The following is a 19,251-nucleotide window of genomic DNA, read 5'->3' on the forward strand; positions in this document are numbered from 1 at the left end:
TTTTTTTTAATCCTCCTGAGGAAATTTTTTTTTTTTTTTTGCATTTATCTTCAGACAGAGCGGGAGGGAGAGAAGGGGGAAGAGAGAGAGAGAAACATTCATGTGAGAGAGACACATCGACTGGCTGCCATCCACACAACCCTAACCGGGGCTGGGGACAAACTGCAACCAAGGTATGTGCCCTTAGCGGGAACCGAACCCGGGACTCTCCGGTCCGCAGGCCGACGCTCTAACCGCTGAGCCAAACTGGCCAGGGCATGAAGCTTGTATTTCTAAACTACAGATTCCCATGTTTTCTGTCTATAACTAGACCTGTCTGGGTGGTCTGGGAGCCCCAGAGTTAACCATCAGGACTGACTTTGTCACATAGGAGCTCTACAGGATTCAGGCAAGGCCGGGTTGTGTTCGGAGACATCCCTGTTGTGTGTCGGCCTCTAGCTGGGAGGCTTGCAGGGAAAAACCAGATTCCTCAGGGCTGTCCTCAGTAGGGTGGGCTCCCCCTGCCTTCTCCCCGTAGTGAGCCTGGAAGCTACAGTTGTCAGATGGGACAGTAGATGGAGATGGTTGTAAAAAGGAGCCTGTAGAGCGTTTGATGACGCGGTGAGTCATCTTTACAGCCTGCACATTTATAAGTGGGGTTCTGCTCTCACCCCCTTCGCTCTGGGTGTGAGTTATTTCTTCCAGTTTGCTCGTTATATTCCCCCCTTTGGTCCCTGGGCCTGTTTATTTAAATTCCATCTTCTACATAATATTGGTAGATTCATCATTATGTGCAACTAGTCAGAAGGGGCTTTGCAAACACAGGGTGCTGCCGTGGGTGTCTTGTAAGGGGAATGGCACCCTTGGGAGTTTTATGAAATCACCTATTGGTTTTCTCCCATTCTAGAGTTGCAAGTGGATGTTATTTCTGTGTCTGCTTTTCCCTGTGTTTGCCTCCAAGCAGAGTGCTTATCTTTGCCCTGTGATGGTACATTTCTATGTGTGTGATGAAGGAACAAATCATACAACTGACGGTGTTTATGAACACCATCACCTGCCTACAAATGAAAAATACATTTATTTTATAGTGACTCATATGAAAAGGAAAAAGATCCTTTTTATTCCAACCGCCACTCTTCACAACGCAACTCTGTTATTATTTCAGACATGTGAGTCATTGGCTCATATTATTTCATTTTGTGATCATTGGCCTTAACTGTGTATTATGGAAATGCATTGCAATGAAGACTCTGAGATTTCTGAAACACAGAAGCCCTCTGGGACACAGCATCAGTGAAGCCAGGCCACTTACGCTTCCTGTAGAAACGTCAGTTGCCAACCTCATTTTGATGTGTAGAGAATTGTATTCGCACGCTCACGCTTTCCCACGTACGGAGCAAAGATGCCAAGCCCAGGCCGTGTTGTAGTTCTGGGTCCTGAGCTAAATGAACAGGATATGTCTGCGTGTGACTCCATTTGCAGCAAAATATTAACAGATGACTCGCCTGTTTTGATACGGAAAAAGATTCTCCACTCTGTGCCAACGGCCACTTGGTTTTAGTGCTTCTGCTGCATTCGTTAATATTGTTTTGTTTTTGTTTTCAAGGACAGCTAATCTTCCCCCCAAGAATGTCCTGTGGAAAAACAGAGAGACCTAGCTACCCAATAATGAAAGCCAGGTTTTCTGAAATGTTTAAGAAATTAATTTAGTCCCAGGATTCTGTCCAAGGAATCCGTTTTATGTCAAATGACAACAGTCTCTAAATATGAACGCAGAGTTACCAAAAGTACAGATTCTGGATGTCAGCATCCGTTTGATGGTAACACGATTTTGTCATAATTAATGACAAAACACACTCATTGCATGGTCTCAGGTAATATAGCACCCAGAAAACAGTTCCATCCTTCATGGATAAAGATCCAAGCACGAAGAATTGTTTTTTTCTAAAGATCTGAGAAGATTGTTGTTGGAACTGAGAAAACTCCTCCCAGCCTTTGGCTACATTTCCTACTTGTTACCTGGAAGACTCTGTCTTTACCTCTAGTGCACAGTGAGTCAACCGTTTATAAACGACATTCAGTCACCATATAGGAAGTCAGACAGCTGCCCTGGCCAGCTTGGCTCAGTGGTTGGAGCATCAGCCCACGGGCTGAAGGGTCGTGGGTTTGATTTCCAGTCAAGGGCATGTATCTGGGTTGCAGGCTCAATCCCTGACCCCAGTCGGGGTCGTGCAGGAGGCAACCAATCCATGTGTCTCTCTCACATCAATGTTTCTCTCTCCCTCCCTCCTTTCCTTCCATTCTATCTAAAATCAATGGAAAAATATTCTTGGGTGAAGATTAACAAAACAAAAGAAAGTCAAACAGCCCTCAGGGATGTGCCCGATAGGAGGGGACTGTTCTAAGGGTGTTCATCCCATGATCGTCTGTGGTCTGGTGCCCCCATAGCTCATGCCTCTTCTGTTATGAAAATGGCTTCAGGTCCCCGTGTTTTCCCTTCTGTCGCTTTCCCACTGAGCTCTCTGAAGACAAGATGCTCAGAGCCCGTTTTCTGCGTGGCCTGGGCTGAATGTCGGTCGCGTGCGTCAGACAGAAAAGAGGACTCCATTTGGTGCTCATAGCTTGGCGGCTGCATCATCATCTGTATCAAATCCAGACCCGCGGGGAAGGAGTGCTCCTCCTCACAGATGGCACTCAGAATTGGGGATCCCTGCCCAGTTGCTCAGAAACGGGAAGGAGCCATTTCTGAGTGGTCTGACTCGGGCTAAGGGTTTTCTTCGCTCCTCGGGGCCGTAGCGGTTACTCCCGGCCGGTGGCTGTGGGTGGCAGAGATCTCCCCCGGGTCTCGCCTCCTTCCCGAGGTCTAGCAGACTGTCGTGGGCAGGGTCCGCTCACTGCCTCGTCTTTACCAGAGAGACTGCAGACCACTCAGGCTTTCTGAGCAGCAGCTTAAAGGGGTCCGTGTGGCACTGACCTCAGGATTTGCTTAGGGAAGGGAATGCTGCTGCTTTTACGAAGAGTTATCCGAGATTTCACGGAAAAACTAACACGGGTCTTTGTCACACAGAGGCTGGCAGGACAGGACTGTCACAGAGCACCTCGTATTGCACAAAGTTGTACCAACATGAGATGTTTCATCTGCTAGACCGTTAGTGTGCGGAGGGGTGAAAGGTTCTAGTTAATGCTGGGAATGTGTTCATTTACACACTCAACTCAGGGACCTCAGGAGAGTCCACCCTTCCAAACTCAGCCGCGGACGCCTCCCGGACAGGGCAGAGCCCTTGCGCCTGTTTGAAGAGTCACAGGACCCAGCAAGCCTAGAAGTCGGGCGTGGGCTCTGGACATGAGGCACACCGTTGACGCCGAGGGCCTGGCTGAGTGGACTTTCCTCTTTCCCGGTTACGGTGAAAGCCAGTCCACGGGTCCTGGTCGCTGAGTTCCTCCCCTAGTGTTTCCCGAGCACCTGCCGTGCGTGACGCGTTGTGCTGGGCGCCCGTCGCACCCTGCGGGACTCTCAGCCCAGTGGGGTACCCGAGGCACGTCCGCAAATAGCTCTGTGTACCACAGGGAGGGGAAGCGAACGGGTCACGGGGGTTCACACAGAGAAGCCATCACTTCTACTTGGGGATGAGCCAAGAACAACTTTTCACGTCTTTACAGGAACTTGAAAGTTGGGGAGCTTTGGGGGCTGAGAGGGGTGTGAGGGCTTTCCGGACACGAGGGCTGGGTGGACAGGGGACCCTTTGGGAAGGCCGAGAGGTCAGCCTGGCTCTGAGTTCGGGCAAAGGGGGTGGGGCAGAGGGTGAGAAGGGACACTGGCGACCAGCGCGTGATGGGACATGGATGCCAGGCGAGGAGCTTGGACCGCATCTGGCTGGAGAAGGGGGTCCCTGCTGGTAGGGCAGACCGGAAGGGGGGCTGTGGCAGGCAGAGGCTGAGATGGCTGTTCAGCTGTCCCCGGAGGAGAGCAGCCCAGAGCCCAGGAGTCTAGTGCAGTCCAGGTTCTGGGAAGACAGGAATGGGGGCAAAGAGAGGTGGGAGGGTGGGCCCCGGGCAGGGAGAGGGCAGCCCGCTCTTCATGTAGAAGAGGGAAGGAGGACAGTGGTGCCTAAGGGCAGTGCACTCGGGTTCCGTGGGGGCTTCTGGAGAACCCACAGACAGCCAGATGTGAACATCTGGTCAGCCCAGAGTGCAGAAGGCCACCTGTGACAGGCTATTCCCATCAGCGCTTTTCTGTCCCCCCGCCCCACCCTGAACCACCGGAGGCCAGAAACTGCACTGGCCAGACGGGTACCTGGAGGAACTTTAACTCATCGGGCTAGAAGTTTCCACTAGTGACTGGGACTATTACACGTGTTACCTAAGTGACACTGTCTGCTACTTCGTGTGACCGCAGGACTTCCTGTTACCTTCATCTCATGACCAGAAACATCCGGGAACCTGCCTGAGTTTTCACGCAGGGGCCGGAGCAGGTGTAAAAGGGAGCTGGAGAAAGCTGGGTTTCAGATTCGTGCGTGGCCCTCCACGCCGCATAGCTGGTCACACAGGAGGGAGAAGCCTGGCAGGGGGCAGGTGGCCCCTTGTGCTCCGGCTCTTGTCCCAGAAGAGCAGGAAACAGGAATGGATGCTCGATGCCAGTCACTCACACCGCAGCATGCTGCCTCTGCACGAGAGTGTTTCAGGGGACCACAGCCTTGGGCTGAAGACACTGATCTGGAATTTCGAATGTCACAGGCCAGCAGGGGTGGCGGCGATGGCGAGGCCTCCAGAGCTTCGGCCTGGAAAAGCGGGCGCCTCCCTTGCAGTGCGCCCGGGGCAAGAAGAAACGGTTTAGGACGCGGCTTGCTCATTAACCCGTCTAGGGAGGCAAAATCTGGGGTCAACCAAGTTATGTTCCCAACCCAAAAGAGAGAAACAAAGACACCAGAACCTAAGATCTATTTAGCCACCTTCCCGGGAGGCTTCTGACAGCACCGAACTGTTTGTGTTGGAGAAGCCGCGTGGAGCTAAGTGAGCTGTAGCTTAAACACCCGGGGGGACCGCGTCCTGCTGGCTGCTCCGTCCCATCCTGTCTGTGGCGCAGCTGCGCCCTGGGTGCTGTCACTGCAGACCACACCATTGTTTGCTCTTTACGCTCACTGGTAACGGTCAAGAGGAAGAACACGGCCGTCTTATCCCCTACGGTTCTTCAAATGGGCATTCTGCTGGCGGTGTCTGAGTTTAAATCCTGGAAACCTCTCTTCTACACAATTGACCGTTTCCCTAACCATTAACGAAATAAAAGGCCACCTAGGGTAGATTCTTTTAGACTAAAAAAAATATTTTAGAGCTAATAAATGTGACTTGAAATCCAGCAGGAAGTCCCAAGGTCAGTTTTATGCCTTCAGTGTGGACTGTTCCTTCTCCTTGTGGTACACCAGCACGTATTCAAGGCTTCATACAGGGCAGGGTTGCTTTTTGTATGACAACTGGAGTATCAAAGATAATGTCATGTTTTGTGATACAGATGCTTATTTATTTATTTATTTATCCTCACCTGGGAATATTTTTATATTTATCTTCAGAGTGGGAGGGAGGGGGAGAGAGAGAAAAACATTGATATGAGAGAGACACATCGATTGGTTGCCACCCACACGGCCCTGGTTGGAGTTGGGGACGAACTGCAACTGAGGTAATTACCTTAGCGGGAATTGAACCTGGGACTCCCTGATCCTCAGGCCGATGCTCTAACTGCTGAGCCAAACTGGCCAGGGCAACACAACTGCTTTTTAATGACCTGCTAGAGTCTGAGTTCCTTGATAATTAACTCCAGTTGCTGTCACAGAAATTTATTTAATCAATAGACTTGAAGCAGTTGATCTTTAATACCAGCTCGTCATACATGTTCCATGTCGCAATCCACATGTGCCCCGCTTAATGTAACGACATGCCCCGAAGAGGCGTCTACCCGTCGCCCATGGCATCGCACCGGGTCATGGTACTGGGAGGTGGTCCCATTGTGGAGTCCAAGTTTGATGCAGTATGAACATGATTTTTATTGTCACTTTATATTGAATCTCTAAAGGGAAGATGGTCATTTGCTGACCAGACTTTTATTCCCCACATGTCTCGAGCTGAAATGCAAGTTCTGCATGTGGCCACGTGAGAGGGAGGCACCCTGAAGGGCGGGTTAGAACCTTCTCTCCTTGTCAGGACTCCCCGATGCAGGGAAGTATCCCCTTTGCCGGTCTAGGAGTCTATACCGAGTGCAATTGGCCAGTTTCTTCAGGGCTTATTTAACTTGAAGCTTTTCAGTGCCTAGAATCATAAAATCAGATTTGTGTTAATTATGCTAGTATTTGCCTGAAACACTGCAGGAAAAGCAATGAGTCTTGTTTTGTTTTAATCCTCACCCAGGAATATGTTTTTATTGATTTAAAAGAGAGAAGAAGGGAGAGAAACATCAATGTGAGAGAGAAACATCAATCGGTTGCCTTCCATATGCAGCCCGATCAGAGATCGAACCTGCAACTTAGGTGTGTGCCTGACCGGGAGTCGAGCCCACAGCCTTTTGGTGCATGGGATGACACTCCAACCAACTGAGCTACCCAGCCAGGGCAACAATGATGTTTTCTACACAGAGCAAAATTAGTTGGATTTAAAAAGGACTTTTCATCATTTAAGTGATGACGCATATTGTTCTACAGCAAGTTGTTTATATCTTCTCGCTCTCTTTGCCGGATTCGCTTTCCCATGAGACTCTGAGGATGTTCAAAGGGTCACAGGGATGCGGGCATGACAGTGGCGGTCTGTGGTTTCCCATGGACCCCACGAAGAGAGGTCACAGCTGGCAGCCCAGCCAAGGGTGACACAGTGCTGCTTTCTGCTTGTTCAGTTTTGAGGTGGCTGGCGTGGGGGAGGGAGGACCTGAGGGAAATGCCATGTCTTTTCGTCTCTCTGAATCACGTGACTCTTTTGGAGGCCACCAGGCCCGCCTAGTCGTGTTTGGGGTCACCTTCCACCTCCTTCGCGTTGTTGGGAAGTCTCTGGGTTTCTTCGAGCAGGGGAGTCAGGAGAGGCCTGGGGTCTCCTGCTCACGGTGACCACTCCAGATGCCCGCATCACCCTGCCCTGAACACCCGGGGCTCCACCAGACCAGTGTCTGGTCTCCACAGAGGGGACCGTGGCCTGTGGTCCTCGAGGCCTGGAGGTCCTCTTGCCATCCCACCAGGGACCTCCCCACCTCCACAGCAAGTCCTGCATGGGAGTGGGGTGCTGGTCCCCAGTACCCCCTGTTCACCTCCTCATCTTGAACAGCTTTCCAGTCCTTTCTTCTCCAGCCCCTTTTCATCCTCGGTGGGCCCTCTTGGAGGTGCTTTCCACTCGAGTTATAACTGATTCCGTGGTGTCTTCCTCGACACCCATGATGTCACCGAGCAGGTGGCAATAGACTGACCGCGGCCATTGCAGATCCTTCACTCAGCTCCAGGCATTGAGCTAGTTCTCCTCAGCCTCCTGCCCCCGCGGTGGCATCAAGAGGCAGTCATGGGGGATCAGGGCATGGTGCCTAACGCCTTCCTGGCTCCTGGGTCCCCAGAGCCAGCTGGCATAGACTTGCGTCTGTCCCAAGGCCCCCTTCCCTGACTCACCCCCGTCCTGGCTGCGTGTCAGCTCATGGGCTGGAGGACAGGGAAGGGTTTCATTGAGTGCATTGGGCCGTGTTCATCAACGGTAGCTCAGATGCCTTCTTGAAGAGCAGGAGATTATAACATCCCAGCCGCCAAAATCCCTTGAATCCTTTTTGGACACTGGCCTGCAAACTCATTAAGCTCTTTTGAATAGATTAACTCTGAATAGTGAAAAGTTGTTGTTGGGTGTTTGTGTTTTGCCTTTTGAGAGTGAATCTGCTGTTCTTGGAATGCTGCAGCTGGTCGGCCCAGAGAGGCGAGGCGCTGTGAGCGGGTGTCTCCTGGGCAGCTGCAGGGGAGGGTGGGCCGCACGACCTCCTGAGCTGCCTGCTGTGCAGGCCTGTGCCCCTGAGGGTTGTTTCCTCCTTCTGCCAGCTCCCTTGCGGGTGGCCCTGAGGGCAGAGTCCTGCCTTGTTGTGGCTGGGAAGGAGGGTTAACTCGTCCACAGGAGGGGATGGTGGACCTCCCCAAATGTAAATGCTTAGCATAGATGAATTCTTAATGGAAATCAATTTCGCTTCTCCAAAGAAACCTTTAGCTCCTTGGGAAATACGGACGGTTCACTGCTGGTTCCTAACATTATTTCTCCTTTCTCTCCTTCCTCCCCTGTGCCTTCCCAACCTGTTGGCAGCTGCCCATTTCTAGCAGTGCAAATCACCCCTGCCATTCCCGTGGTTGGTGGCATCCTGTTCTTCTTTGTGATGGGGACGCTGCTTCGGACCAGCTTCAGCGACCCTGGAGTCCTTCCGCGAGCCACACCCGATGAAGCCGCCGACCTGGAAAGGCAAATAGGTAACCCTGAAGGTCTGCCCTTGGCCACCGGCCCCTTCCCACCTGCGCTCAGCCACAGTGCGGGAGGCCAGGCCGAGGGGCCGCGCAGGAGGGGCAGGGCGCCGGACGGTGACGAGTGACCGGGGAGGGGAGTCCCCGAAGTCTTCATTCCCTCTGCCGGCAGGATGACCTGAGTAGGAGGTGGGATGGAAAGTGGTCAGAGGTAAGGCGGAGGACCCGTGTCCCAGAGGCGTGTGGTGCCGCGGCCATGCTCCGCCCCGGAGCTGTTTGCTGATGTTTCATGTGGCCCAGGTGTCGAAGTCGGTCCTGAAGGCCTGTGGTCGCCTGGGCTCTGTTCCCATGTCTAAGCATCGCAGTCTCATTCTGGTGTCCATAGTGTAAGCCTGGAAAGGTTGTGTCTGGGACCATTGTCTTATTTCTGCAGCCTGGGGCCCAGAATTCCTTCCTTACAGCATCACAAAAACACGAAGGTATTTATCTATCTATATCTGTATCTATATCTATATCTATATCTGTATCTATATCTATATCTATATCTATATCTATATCTATATCTATATCTATATCTATACCTATTATCCATATCTGTATCTGTATCTGTATCTATATCTATACTATATCGGTATCTATATCTATATCTATACTATATCAGTATCTATAACTATATCTATATCTATACTATATCGGTATCTAATCCATATCTATATATATACTGAGATGAATAGCTTCATTTTTCCTTAGATATTGATATCCTAGGATAAAAAGTTTGCTGCAATCCATTTTAAAGCCGTTCAAATAAATTCCAGTCCCTCACACACAAACTTTGAAAGTCCTGTTTTTGTAATTAAAGGCGAGCTTTTTCTTGCCCTGGGAGTGTCTGTGAATGTGCAGCTTTGTTGTGACGTGGTGGTGGCTGGGCAAGGGTGGCAGAGGGCAGTGATGGCTCTGAAGGCAGGTGAGGCGCGAGAAGCCACGGACAGACGGCGCTCTCCCTGTTCCTCCGGCGCCCCGGGCTTCCATGCCCAGCCCCCCTCGGCTGAGGGATCCCCACTTCCACAGCGCGAGGAAGTGCGAATGTAGGCCTTAGTAGACAGCGCCTGCCCTGGTCTGCCGTCCCCACGCGCTGGAGCACAGCTCTGTCCCTCTCTGAGCACCTGACTCCACCCTTCGCCCGTTCTCATGGGAGAGCGGTGAAGGAGTTGGTAGTGGGAGTGTGTAGTGAGGGGTCAGATGGGCAGCAGCCTTCTTGTGTCCTGAGTAGGGAAAGGGGAAGGAAGATCCCTTTCTTCCTCTGGTGATACATCTCTTTCTTAGTCATTGCATCTTGGGACTTCAAGACGGCATTGCCCGGCCAGAGGGGTGCAGTTGGTTGAGTATCATCCCTGGTACCCGAAGGCTGCTGGTTCGATTCCCAGTCAGGGCACATACCTGAGTTGTGGGTTTGATCCCCACTCAGGGAGCATATGGAAGACAACCGATTGGTGTTTCTCTCTCACTTGTCTCTCTCCCCCACCCCCTTCCTCTCTCTAACTGTGTTCCTGGGTGAGGATTAAAAAAAAAAAAAGACAGGACATTAATTCCTAATTTAAGGCTTCACATTTATAGCACATTAATAACGTGTGAAGGCTGTCATTGAACTTAATCACTTCTAAGCAGCCTGTGGGGAAAAGGTTAAACGGGAGAGAGTGGCCAGCCAGAGCCTCGAATCCGGGTCTCCTGGGTCTCAGCCCTTGTTCCTGCCAGGTTGTCTTGACCGAGGGGAGAAAGGGAGATGGGGCCCAGGGTCCCTCCAGGAGTAGAACTAGACCTATAGAAACCGCGTCGTCTGTGCCCATACCCCAGGGGCAGGTGGCTCCAGAGACCTCTGGTCCGGGAGCGCGCTCAGAGCCCAGCTGCCCAGGCCGGGCAGCGCATTCTCTGCCTGGGACCCTGTGTGCTCTCCGCCTCCCCGTGCGGGGCAGGCGCCGAGCCAGCATGTCCCGGCCTGTGCTTACAGGGCGAGGGTCCGAGTGCCCGGGAGTTCGTTCTCTGGCAGAGTGCAGTTTCGTTCTCCTTGTGCATGCTGAGGAAGCTGAGCAGTGCACTCAAGTTCATTTCAGGCATTTGTTTTCGCTCACAGTGTTTTGCCCAGGGCAGTATATTTCAACACACATGTTTTTTTTATAACCAGCTTTGCCCTCCTGTGCCCTGCAGATGTAGGTTCTGTGAAGGAACGAGGTAGGGTGAAGGAAGAAGCCAAATTGTTTCCCGTGTAGGAAAGGGGCTGCCGAGACAGGCGCGCAGAAGAGACTCGCTCGGCGCGTCCTGTCCCCGAGGGGCGTGACAGAGACTGACACAGTGGTCCAAAACGCTCACTTCACAGACCTGGAGTGCGCTGTCTTGAGGTGTGGTGTAATGGAAGTGACCCGCTGTTAGAGCGTAGCGATGGCTGTGCAAGCCAATCAGTGCACATTGATCATGGATGACTGCTATGGTGCCTTAGTTATACATCTGTCAAAAATCAAAAGGAGAAAGAGAGGAAGGGAGCGAGGAGGAAGATGGACTCGCCCCTCCCAAGCTGTGGGACGTCAGGCTGGTGGTGCGCTTTCGTCTTCTCACCTGTAAGGGGGACAGGGACGCACGTTCTCGAAGGTTCTTGTCAGGGTTAAGCTCGGTAAATGGCAGTGTTTTTTAAAGAGAAATGCTCCTCTTTTCCCACCCAGTTCTGTCTTCACCTTCTGCAAACAGATTCTCGCAGAGCAGCCTGCAGCGTGCTCGGGATACACGGTGGAGCTGGTGGGGTGCGGGGCACACTCCCGTACGGAGTCCTCCCGTTATCTCTCGACCGGAAAATAAGATAATGTTCCAGGGAAGTCTTAGCACATTTGTTTTGTACTAACTAAAATATGAAAAATGAGATGTGGAAACTTTTATTATTAGGGTTATTAATTTTAATTTCCCATAGTATACCTCTACTTATAGGAGCCCATAATGGCCACTTGAAACTGGCCGTCGGAGTGATGTGTTCAAGATTTGCCAGGCATCTGAACAGCTTCCCCCATCGTGAGCTTTCTGGCGAGGCGGCTGTGTGTCTCAGAGTCTGTGTCCCGGGTCTCCTACAAGGCTTTTGAAACCCCTTACACGTCTTTTCGCTGAAAGAACTGTCCCAGGAACTTACGTTGCAGCCAAGAACGGCAGCAGAGGTCCGGGGGTCTCGCCGGGGTCACTGAGTCCTGCTTAGAAACTAGATTGGGAAACTTTTTTTTCACTCAGGGACAATCAGATACTAAGCAGCTGCTTTGGGATCAAAGCATTTTGTTTCCATCGGGATAGACCTCTGCAGGGGTCAAAACGGGAGAGCAGACTACCGCTGCCTCATCTCCTCCCAGCCCTGCAGTCAAGTCTCAGGGTGCGACAGCCAGGAAGTCACTGGGCTGACATGTGACCTCGTCTGCCTGTTGGGCTCCAAAAACAATGCTAGTTACTAAGGAAACTCCCGTGTCAAGGTGACCCTGACATCAATAAGTGATCTTGCCTGGTGAGGGTAGCACTGGATCAAAGGAAGCTGAGTGGTCTTTATAAAGTCACCTTAGCTGTGGCAGAATAAGAACAGTTATTCAGCCCTGGCCGGTGTGGCTCAGTGGTTGAGCATCGACCCTGCACCAAGAGGTCGCCGGTTCCATTCCCGGTCAGGGCACATGCCCAGGTTGTGGGCCTGATCCCCAGTGGGGGGCATGCAGGAGGCGGCCAGTCGATGTTCTCTCTCATTAATGTTTCCATCTCTCTCTCCCTCTCCCTTTCTCTCTCTCTCTGAAAAAAATAAAATAAAATAACAGTTATTCACTTTGCACCTTTGGCTGCCCGGCTCGAATACCACTCTGCTGGACACAGAGTACACGTGTGTCCCTTCTGTCTCTGTCTCCCTCTGTCTCTTTCCCTCCCTCTGTGTTTTTGTCCCTCTCTTCCCCAGCCCTTCCCCTCCGCCCCCTCCTCACCCTCCTCCTCCTTCTCCCTCCCCCCACCCCCACTCGTTTGGTCAGATTCTCATCTGGCAATTTTTCTTATAGTTCACAGAACCAGTCGCCATTTCTAAGACTGAAGTCTGTCTCTCACCGTTCCCTAGATTAGTACCTGGACCGACTCTCGCCTAGAGGAGAGGTCAGGAAGCGTGGCCTGCGGCTCCGGGTGCGGGGAGGCCCTGGCCCGGGCAGCAGCGCTGCCGCACCGTCCGGAGAGCACAGCCTGGACCACTGCCTCGGCAGAGGGTGATGTCACCACCTTCGGCTGCCAGGCTTTCCCCCAAAGACATCTTAATTCTGTGTTTCAGAGTAGAAACATTCTAATTGCAGTTTTAACAACACTGATGGGTTTTTGTTGAAGAAAATACTCTGAGAACACTGTGAAGCCAATTTAAGACTTTAGTCAATTTTCTCTATGGCAAAGCTAAATTATTTCCAATTTTTCCCCATCTGCATTTTTATTTTTCTAAAATTGTTTTTATCAGAGTAATTTCTTTTTTCCACATAAAATTTATAACTTTTTTTTTTTTAATATCACAAATGTTGCCATTGTGAATTTTCTTACAGAACTATTATTTCTACTAAGACAGAATTTCCTGGTGATTTAATGTTTTACCATGTACATTTTTTAAGCCATTATGGATTTCTTTTTGTGTTGGTGTTTTTACTGGTAGTATTTACCGTAAAATTGCTTTAAATTTTAATGGCTTCTTTTTTTTTTTTGCCTCGTGATGATTCTGCTGCCTGTGGTTGATCTGTGACTAACTTTGTGTATTGCCCTCTCGATGTGCACACTGCTGAATGTGCTTTAAAAATGGCAGCATTGCCCGGCCGGTGTGGCTCACTGGTTGAGCGTCGACCCATGCACCTAGAGGTGGCCGGTTCGATTCCCTGTCAGGGCACATGCCCAGGGTGTAGGCCAAATCCCCAGTGGGGGGCGTGCAGGAGATGGCCAGTCCATGTTCTCTCTCATCGATGTTTCTATCTCTTCCTTTCCCTTCCTCTCTCTCTAAAAGCAATAAAGAAAGAAAAATATATATATATATATATTTTTTTTTTATCCTCACCCGAGGATATTTTTCCATTTTTTGTACAGATAGAGTGGGAGGGAGAGAGAGGAAGGGAGAGAGAGATAGAAACATCGACGTGAAGGGACACATTGAGTGGCTGCCACCCGCACGACCAACCAGGGCCAGGGACAAACTGCAACCGAAGTACGTGCCCTTAGCGGGAACCGAACCCGGGTCTCTCCGGACCGCAGGCCGACGCTCTAACCGCTGAGCCAAACTGGCCAGGGCGAAAAAAATATTTAAAAAAAAAGGCAGGCATCATAGGTGATGGATTCGATTGGCTTCTGCCGGTTTTCTTTTCAGCTGACATTTTCCAACTGTTTCCTTCAGCTCTTAGTTGCACCACCCCCCACCCCCTGACTCACTTGCAAAGTTACCGGTTTCCTCTGTGTGATTTTTGTTTGCAGTGGTCACTTCAGCATCTGCTGGCAATTCTGTGAGGCCCCGGCTGCTGTTCAAGGTGCAGTCACCTGCCTTCACCAGTCTCCCTCCCCTGCTGCTCCTGGCCCTGTTCTTTTCAGACTTGTTGTGATGCTGTTTCCTTAGCTTTTGGACATTCTCTTTCATGCTGCAGCTTCAGCATCGACCTGAAGTAATTGGCTTGTTGGTCCATGATGAGTAGGGGGAATCATGTGAATAGCTAGTTCTCACGAAGTGCTTCTCTGGTGCTAGGTAGGCACCCTGTAAGCTCTCCCATGATGATCTCAGTGCCCACACCAGCCACTTGCCGTCACAAAGTCGCTGTAAGTGTTCCTACTTCACTGATGAGAAAGCCAGTGCTCAGAAAGAAAAGTGATTTGCCAAAGGTCATTTGGCCAGGGCTGGGAGTCCATGCAGGTTCGTGCTCTGAGCCACAGCACGGCACTGCCCACCATCTAGGTGCCTTGGGGAGCTGGGCCCCGAGGGGTAACTCCCTGGTTTGCTGGAGCAGGTAGTCCTTCCTGTCATCAGCCAGCCCTCTGACTCTCCTGTCCTGTGCCCCCCAGACAGTCAGCCTCATCCAGGCCTGCAGCTCTGCTGTCCCGTCTCCCCCCAGACGGTCAGCCTCATCCAGGCCTGCAGCTCTGCTGTCCCATCAGCTGCCTCTCTCAGCAAAGCCAGAGGGCCTGGCTGTCAAACCCCAGGCCCAGCCCGATGGAGAAGGAAGAAGCGCAGGGAAACCCCAGACAGCCTGGCACCCCTCTTGGAGCCACCTGCAGATACAGGGCCTCCGGGCGAGTGTGGATCTCCCTGTCGTCTAGATCCCCATGATACTGGTGAAGGAGCTAAGGAGAGGGGGCAGCGAGGGTGTCCCACCATGTCTGAAATACCTTCTGGAAGAGACCAAGGCTTTTTAAGAAACTGGCATTCTAGGAATAAAAAAAAAAAAAGTAGATTTGGTATTTGGGGGCAAATGCTAGCGCTGTGTTGTGCGCACGGCCGCCAGGGAAGGGGAGGCCGCGAGTCTCACGCACACGCAGGGTGCGCAGCTCAGAGTCCCAGTGCCTCGTGTCTCTTTAAAAAAGGCCCAGCCGAGAGAGCTGGAAACCAGATGTCTCGATCCGAATTCTGGTATTTGGGGAAATACCACACGTTCTGAAGGGCTTAGTTCTGAGGGAAGGGAGGAGTCAGAGGTTTTATGCTTCCAAGGCTTTGGAAGGATGGTGTTTTTCATCCAGGAAGTGCGTTGGCGCCTATATGATTTCTTCTTCCTACAGAAATGCCAGTCTGTGGGAACGCCCTGGCGTGGGAACGGGCGCCTTCCTGAGGAGACGTATGTCCTTGTTTGGGGGGGGCCGTGGCTGTGTGCTGGTTGGGTTGGAGGATCAGGACAGAACCACCGCGACGCCTCTCCTAGGGGCGCCCTTGCGGTCGTCTTCACCGTCCTGGTAGCTCCGCCGGGGAAGCGGGATGTTCCTCCTCCTTACGGCGAAGGAACGTAGGCGAGGGGGCTCTTTAACTTGGTGAGATCACACTGCACTGAGCCTGGGACTCTAAGTTCCCAAATCCACGTAGATGTTTGGTGGGTCCCTGTTTCCCACCCTGAATCCACGGGTGTCTCTCAACGCAGTGGAGGATGGGACTTACGTTATGGGCACCTGCGCACAGTTCCCTAGGAAAGCTCGGCACCTTTTCTGTGGCATTGGCGAGCTTCTGCCTAAAAGCAACGGTCTCACTTCATTTCAGATGAAGGATCTCTCTCTCCCTCCCTCTTTCTCTCTTTCTCTCTGTCTCTCTGTCTCTCAACACCAATGTCACATTCTTTAAAGAGTTTGTGTTCAATCAGCAAAATGATGGCATAGAGCAGTGTTGACATGCTTTACTTAAAAAGAAGAGAGATGCACTATAATTATAATCAGCTCTGTACCCAAGGCTGTGGAGGGGAAGGATGATGAAATAACAGGGGTGAGGGAAAGGTCAACCGTGAGGAAGCCAGAGGCCACGAGGGGGGCAGAGGATCAGGTGGCATGAAAAGGGTGGAAAATCAGGACCACGTGGTCTAAGAGGCTGGCCGAAGGGAAGCCCAGGTGGTCTGGAGCACGCTGATGGGGAGTAAAGGGCCACCTCACCCAGCCAGGCACTAAGAGAGCTGCTGGTGCCTAGAACCCTTTGGGTCAGTGAGAGGGCCTCCTGACTTCAGGTGTGCTGGTTTGCGGCAGTGCACTGTCACAGAACATTCTAGCCGTCATGACGGTCATCCTGGATGACCCCCTCCGTTTACAGACCAGTAAACTGAGCCTCAGAGGGAGACAGGTACAAATCCACTTGTGCTCACACAGAGCTAATCAGTGACAGTCCCTGGATTTCAGCCCTGGGGTCCTGACTCCACGTTCAGGTCTTGTACCTCTCCTTGGACTTTTTCCTTCTGAAGCGGAATCCCTAAATCCTTGCTACTCAAAGTGAGGTCTGTGGAAGAGACACATCAGGGTCACCTGGGAGCTTATTAGAAAGTCAGAACCTCCACTCCCCCCCCCACCCCATCCCCCGTCCCCCCGACTGAAGCAGACCCGCCTTTTAAGCAAGCAAGGCTGCAGTGGTTCTTGTAAGCTGAGAAGCAGGCTGATCCCTTCCACCTCCCAGCGGTGGCCGTGACCATGACCGAACCTGTGGCTGCCTCTTCAGCACTCAGCATCTGCTTCGTCTTAAACTCTTAGGTCACATTAACCACAGATTCATTTACTTTGAGCATTTAGTGTAATAATCTCCCTTTAAGTGGCATCTTGTTTTTATTATTTATGAATAATAACTAGATTAATAAATACTTTCCCTTTAGATAGTGTGTTACTGATTTAAAAGTCCATGTCTGTCTTTTAAAAATTATTTTCTTTATTGATTTTAGAGAGAGAGAGGAAGGGAGAGGGGGCAAGAGACAGAAACATTGATGAGAAATTAGCTGCCTCCTGCAGGCCCCCCCCTGGGGATCTGGCCCACAACCTGGGCATGTGCCCTGACCAGGAGTAGAAATGGCGACCTCTTGGTACATGGTCAACGCTCAACCACTGAGCCACATTGGCCGGGCTCCATGCATGTTTGTATTAGAAGTAAACCCTGTGGTTATGGGCACAGGCTCTATAGCTAACTGATCCCGAATCCCAGCTCTCCCACTTGCTGTGTGACCTTGGGAAATGTTTTAACTTCTCTGGGCCTTGATTTCACGGTATGTACAGTATGCCCACTGAGTGCAGAGATCCACTCCAGCACCAGCATTCTGGTTCTAGAAGTAGACCCTTCTTCCTCCTTCGCTTGACCTTGAAAATCCAGGAATCTAAATACTTTAGATTCTAAAGTGTAGAAGGTTATTTAGCTGGTTCAACTACTTAAATAGAAGGAAAGATATATTGTTAATAATGTTAGAATGCAGCCCTGGCCAGTTTGGCTCAGCGGTTAGAGCGTCGGCCTGCGGTCCGGAGAGACCAGGGTTCGGTTCCTGCTAAGGGCACGTACCTCGGTTGCAGTTTGTCCCCGGCCCTGGTTGGTCGTACGGGTGGCAGCCACTCGATGTGTCCCTTTCACGTCGATGTTTCTCTCTCTCTCCCTTCCTCTCTCTCCCTCCCACTCTATCTGTACAAAAAATGGAAAAATATCCTCAGGTGAGGATAAAAAAATAATAATAATAATAATGTTAGAATGCAGAGCTGCGGGCACACCCATGTAAATCTAGCCAGCCAGCTGTAGGTGCTGCAAAGTGAGTGAGATATTTAAGTGACTCAGTGGGACCTTACTGTCATTATTTAACTGGTACCTTGGGAGGTGAAGCAAAGGGCGGGACAGTAGCTCTTTTGAGTGAAGGAGTGAGTCAGTCCATCAGTGGGGTGTTGGAGGGAAGTCAGAGATCAGGCACTTCATCCCAGAGTCGGCAGGGTGAGGGGTGTGCTGGGCTGAGATCTGGCCGAGAGCTGCACATGAGGGGGAGGGGAGGCGAGAACAGCTTTGCAGGAGAGAAGCCCGGGAGGAGCTCAGTCCGAGGAGTGGGCAGGCTTTTGGCACCTGGGAGTGGGAGGCAGTTTCTTATTACAGGTGTAGAGTAGCAGGAAAGGCAGCTGAGAACACGGGGAAGCAGGACGCGGTGAGGAGGAAGGAGCTGGAGCTGGCCAGGAGGCCTGGCCGGGACTCAGCCTGGAGGGGGCTGGGGCTGAGCCTGCGCCGGGGAAGGACCGGCCCGCTGAGCAGCACACGGGAGTCAGAGAAGGAGTCAGAGGGATAAAAGAGGCAGTAGGTGGTGGTCTACCTAGGTTTTCCAGGGAGGAGGTTTTTTTGTTTTTGTTTTCAAACAGGGAGCCGTCCCACTCAGTTTCCTAATAAACATCTGCGTGCTTTGTGGCCGGAGTCCGGACGAGGGAGCTGATTGAACCTAGAGCCACCTGCCAGTCAACAGCTCTTAGTGCCTCTCTTACCCACCTGCCAGTCAACAGCTCTTAGTGCCTCTCTTACCCACCTGCCAGACAACAGCTCTTAGTGCCTCTCTTACCCTTACCGCTGGAGATGCCCCTGCTCACAGCTGTGCTTCGTCCTCTGCGGTGGCGCTTTGCTGAGATGTCATCTTTGGGGTCTGTGATATTAATGCTACACAGTCACCCTCTGACAGTTATAATCAAGCCAACTCACGGTTTGCTTTCCAGGTGAACTTTCTCTTTCTGCCTTTGAGAACTGAATGCCATAGAGGGGGGCTTTACAGGTAGTTTTGTGGGGGCTATATCTCCCTTCCCTCCTGCACCCTGGAAATCGCACGTCTGAGTTGTGGGAGATGGAGCCACAGTATTCTGTCTCTTGTGGGGAAGTTCTGAGGTTCAGGACCGCTGCGTAAGGCCGTGCTGTGCAGTCCAGGGTTGACATGGGCAGTGGGACCAGCTGTGGCCAGTGCACGGAGGCGCAGGTGGTGCCAGCAGGGAGGATGGCAGGGTTCTCAGAAGGGCTCTTCATGCCACCATGGAAGGATAAGAAAAGAATTCCTCACACTTGACATTTATCCAGATTTACCTTCTGAGGCTCCTGTAGGAAAAGTCTGGCTTACATGGGTGGATAGAAATGAAGACCATTTATTTGGGAATTGTAGGTTAATACCTTCTAGAAAACAGAACTCCACGTGGGTGAATACCATATTATATACCATTAGAATTTTCAATGTGCACTTTAAGGACCCTCTTTTCCGCCCTGGCTGGTTTGGCTCAGCGGTTGGAGCATCGGCCCGCGGACCAAAGAGTCGTGGGTTTGATTCTGGTCAAGGGCATGTACCTTGGTTGTAATTTGGTCCCCAGCCCTGGTCAG

At 51.6% G+C, this 19,251-nt stretch overlaps 1 protein-coding gene across 1 annotated transcript in view; it reads left to right on the top strand.

Annotated features, from left to right (window-relative positions):
* ZDHHC14 (zinc finger DHHC-type palmitoyltransferase 14) overlaps positions 1–19,251 on the top strand; it is a 139,534-nt gene that overhangs the window by 33,371 nt on the left and 86,912 nt on the right. The window contains exon 4 of the mRNA XM_036247852.1: positions 8,278–8,438. Within this exon, the coding sequence (XP_036103745.1) occupies positions 8,278–8,438 (161 nt within the window). The remainder of the gene's footprint in view (positions 1–8,277; positions 8,439–19,251) is intronic.

Source organism: Molossus molossus, unplaced genomic scaffold, assembly GCF_014108415.1.
Source record: "Molossus molossus isolate mMolMol1 unplaced genomic scaffold, mMolMol1.p scaffold_m16_p_8, whole genome shotgun sequence".
Lineage (NCBI taxonomy): Eukaryota > Metazoa > Chordata > Mammalia > Chiroptera > Molossidae > Molossus > Molossus molossus.